At 47.0% G+C, this 3,968-nt stretch overlaps 1 protein-coding gene across 1 annotated transcript; it reads right to left on the bottom strand.

Moving 5' to 3' along the window:
* Window positions 1–367: 367 nt before the first annotated feature.
* Window positions 368–2,750, bottom strand: UCN3 (urocortin 3). Its single transcript, XM_036261555.1, has 2 exons — window positions 2,705–2,750; window positions 368–871 (listed from the first exon to the last, which is right to left on the bottom strand). The coding sequence occupies exon 2, from the start codon at window positions 863–865 to the stop codon at window positions 368–370; it is 498 nt and encodes a 165-aa protein (XP_036117448.1). The 5' UTR covers window positions 866–871; window positions 2,705–2,750.
* Window positions 2,751–3,968: the final 1,218 nt, after the last annotated feature.

Here is a 3,968-nt window from a genome sequence, read left to right as displayed (position 1 = left end):
GGGATGGTAAGCAATGTGTCTCCTCATCTGCCAGCCTTGGCTGGGGCTGGTATGCGGAGAGGAGAGAGCACTAGGTGTCCTCTTCTCAGGCAAGGGATTCTCAAGGAGAAGTGTGGGGAAGGAGAAAAGATACACAGATCATAGGGAGAAGCCTTAATGGCCTTGCCTCTGTGAAGGTGGGACAATACTGCATGTCGGTGTGTTGTACAGAGGAGAAAGCTGGACTGGAGGCAGGAAAGGATCAGAGGGTTTAAGCAGCGAGGCAGCCTGTGAAACAAAATACAAACTGGTTGGGTGGGCAAACCCTCACCCTCCACTTGACCTCCAGCCTTGTCCTTAATGGGTCACCCTCCTGCTGACCTCAATGCTACTTCTTCCGTCCAATCTGTGCCATCAGATGAGCATTGGCAGCTGCCTTGGCTCGCAGGTTCTTGGCCTTGGCAATGTTGAAGAGGACATTCATGATGTTGGTGGGGACATCAAGGGACAGTGTGAGCTTGGTGCGCTGGTCACTCTTGGTCTTGTTCTGGGACAGCCTGCTCCTGAGCTGGGCTTGGGGCAGGTACTTGTACTGGGGGCTTCCAGCTCCACCAACACCCCTGGGGCCAGAGAAGGTCCTTTTCTTCTTATTCTCTTCCTCCTCCTCCCTCTCCTTATCCTCGCCTGAGGATGGGGCCTGGCTGGGCAAGTAGGGGAAGCCTCTCTTGCTCAGCAGGGGTGCATCCTCCAATGGGCTCTTCCTGGCCTCAGACAGGGCTGTGTTGATGCAGCAGAAGATGGACTCGGCTTTGGAGAACTTATGGGACAGACCCATCCTGGGGGCCCCTACGAGCAGCAGCAGCAGAAAATGGGCTGGCACGAGCATCTCTCCCTGTGGTAGAAACGAGGGAAGTGGGAAGAGGCGTGAGAAGGGCTCAAGGATCAGAAGGACATGGGTTAAAATCCTGTGGGGCTTTGTCCATGCTCTACAACAAAGGTTTTCCAGATTAGCATCATCATCTGGAAATTTGGTAGAAATGCAAATAATTCTCAGGGGACTGAGTTACAGATTCTCTCTCTATCTCCTCCCCCTTCTCTTTCATTTGCCTTTGTTTAGTGTTTGCAGGGTAAAGGAAAAGAAACTCTCCATACTGAAAAGCCATCTTTTGCTCCATACCAAAGTCTAATTCCTAAGCAAGTTTCTCCTCTTCCATTCTTTGGGTGCTTTTGCTATCACCTCTGGCAAAACACCACAAATGTCTACATTTCCTGCTACCTGCTATGACAATAAGTGAGTCCCATCTAGTTAGATTTAAGGAGTAAAGCTCTAGATCTATATTTTTCCCATTTGTATATCTGAAACAACCATTCTTTAGGGTTGTTACAGCAGTACCTTCTCCTGGTGATTTAAAGTTACACATTTACTTCTGAGAGCTGGGATGGAGTCCAGTCCTAGGAACCTGGGTCAGCCTGAAATTCAGAGCACCTCTGAAGGAAAGTGTATTTGTAGGGAAAGACTTTGGGGTGATAAAGCTGGAAGGCAATGCTCGGATTCCAAAGCTTTTGCCCCCTGCTAGCTCCATTTTCCAGTGGGGTACGGGTGGGCAGGAAGACAGAGTTATTCCCCATTTACCTACTTTGTCTGCAAACACTGGCAAAATTGAATTTAAAAAATGAAGAATTTAAAAACATGTTAGAAAACAGTGGCTGCAGAATGTAGGGAAGCTTTAAGCATTTCACAAGGAATTGTAGTGAGTGTAGGAGTGAGCTGATTTCTTTATGTAGACATGTGAAAGTGTTTGTGTCACACACACACTCTCACACTCACACACACACCTCTAAGCAATTCACTCTTAAAGTGATCAGTGAGGGTTTATACATGAAAGGCTCTTCCTCCAAAGAGGGAGGAACAGCCAGAAGAAACTTGACATGTTACAGATAGCTGACTGTTGCCAGAATTTTTATTACTGCCCTGTGTGTATGTAAGTGTGTGCGGTGTGTGTGTGTTTGCTATGTTTGAGGAGATAATTGCAAACAGGCTTTCTCAGAAAACTTGGGTATCAAATGGAGACATCAAACATCCATCTTTATGATTTCTCCCCTAGCACCTAGTCATTGCAGATAATCTGTCCCCTTCCTCCAAAGTCCCCCGTGTAGCAAGGGGTAAAGGACTCCAGGCTTTGAGGGCAGAGAGCCTGGGTTTGAAACTTCCCATACCCTGCTGATTATCTTGGGTAAATTACTTAACCTCTTAGCCCAGATTCTAAAAAGGAGACAGTACCTCCCTCACAGGTGTATTGAGAGAAGGAAAGATGACAGAGGCGATGGCACAGGATAAGCAGTAATTGCAACCACCCTACCGCTCCTGCAGGAGGTAGGGAAAATCCTGTAGTTTCTGTCTCCCATCCCCATTTGTAAATATTACTGAGGGCCACTTTTCATGTTCACAACTGAATTCTGTTCAGAAAAATAGATTTGTATGAACCCATTCTATTACCTTTTGCAAAGCAGGTGTCTTTATATCAACAAAAAGAGTATTATTTTGCTCCCTTAGAAACTTCCCCATAGTCTCTTTGGAGCTATTTCTCTTTATTTAAAACACCATGGTGTTCAGCACCGTCTTTCAACTCCCATGTCTCTCCCCTGTCCAGTCCCCAGCACCTCCTGCCTAATTTAGGGCAAATAAATTTATCTTTTATAAAGAAGTCTCTATCCAAAATCTTACCCAACAGTGGACTTCCCTCCGGAGTGGAGATGCTCAGTGAGGTGGTTGCAGCTTCAGGACCAGGGAGTCTGCCCTGGGAACATCCCCCTGAACTTCTGTTTCTGCTGGGGTCACCGGCTCTTTTTCTTGTATTGTTTCTTCTCTATGGAGACCGCTCCAGTCCCTCGTGTGTGTATGTAAAAGTGACAGATCACAGGGTGGTTGTAATTCCAGACGTGGTTTCTACACTGGGATGCGATTTTGTTTAAAATACAACCAGAAGCAGCTGTCCACGTCATGGAGACAGCAGGCACTCTGTATCCTTGACCCCTCCTACCTGCCTTCCCTCCCAACCCTCCCCACCTCTCACTCTTCCTCCTGCCCTAGCAACTTGCTTCATTAATGAAAAGAAAAAAACACTGTTAAACTGAGAAGCAGTTTCTTTGAAGAGTTTTATTACTGATCTTAGGTCTTACGAATTTCAGCCTTTCTACATCCTCATCGCCTTAACCCACCTTTTGGAAATCTAGAGCCAGGACCTGCTTTGAAAATAGAGAAGGCGACTTGAAGTTCACCTGTTGTCTTGTAATTCTTGTGGGTTTTGACCTGCAACATTGTCTCACAAAACTCTCTATATTTGTGTTATCAAAGGGAACATGAAGGAGCAGGCACAGTGTACCTAGAGCTTTTGGTGGGAAAGCACTTAATTTTACCCATTTGTTCATCCATTCATCCGGTGTTTGTGGGGGGTGGGGGACCAGCTGAGTGCTCAGTATTTCCAGGGCCCTCACACATTCAAGGAGTAAGTTGCAGTCCCCGTTCTTATAGGACATTCACAGTTTGGAAAGATATGCAAAAACAGAGCCTACTTTCAGTGTGTCAAACACCGCAGCACAGAGGGACCATCCCTCTCCTGGAGATTCAAGACAGGTGATGCGTGCCAGGGGTAGGCGAGCTTGAGGTTCAGACAGAGAGAACCAATGACAAGAGAGACTGGTGGGCAAGAAGGTGGATGAGAGATAGGTGGGCAGTGGGGGTTGGGAGGCAGGTTCATCCTGGGATCTACTGAATGCCAGTTAGAAGCTTTGGATTTTATTTCTAAAGCAGGGACTTAGAAAGAGAATAAACATTGGCTTCTTTTCTTGCCAATCGGCACTGTCTCCTCTCAACTTCCTAAAGACTTCCCTACCTCAGGCCAAAGCTCCTGGGACTAAACAACATCTTGGTGTTGGTGGCTGGTGGCTGTTCTCTGTGTCCACTGCCTCTTCCTCCAGACAGATGGACC

Source organism: Molossus molossus, unplaced genomic scaffold (assembly GCF_014108415.1).
Source record: "Molossus molossus isolate mMolMol1 unplaced genomic scaffold, mMolMol1.p scaffold_m16_p_1, whole genome shotgun sequence".
In the NCBI taxonomy this organism is placed as follows: Eukaryota; Metazoa; Chordata; class Mammalia; order Chiroptera; family Molossidae; genus Molossus; species Molossus molossus.
Note: the sequence above shows the minus strand (reverse complement) of the source record. Positions and strands in the feature narration are given on the sequence as shown.

Bases quoted from the DNA above. Each gene is read 5' to 3' on its own strand.
- UCN3 (XM_036261555.1), bottom strand. From the start codon at position 865: ATGCTCGTGCCAGCCCATTTTCTGCTGCTGCTGCTCGTAGGGGCCCCC.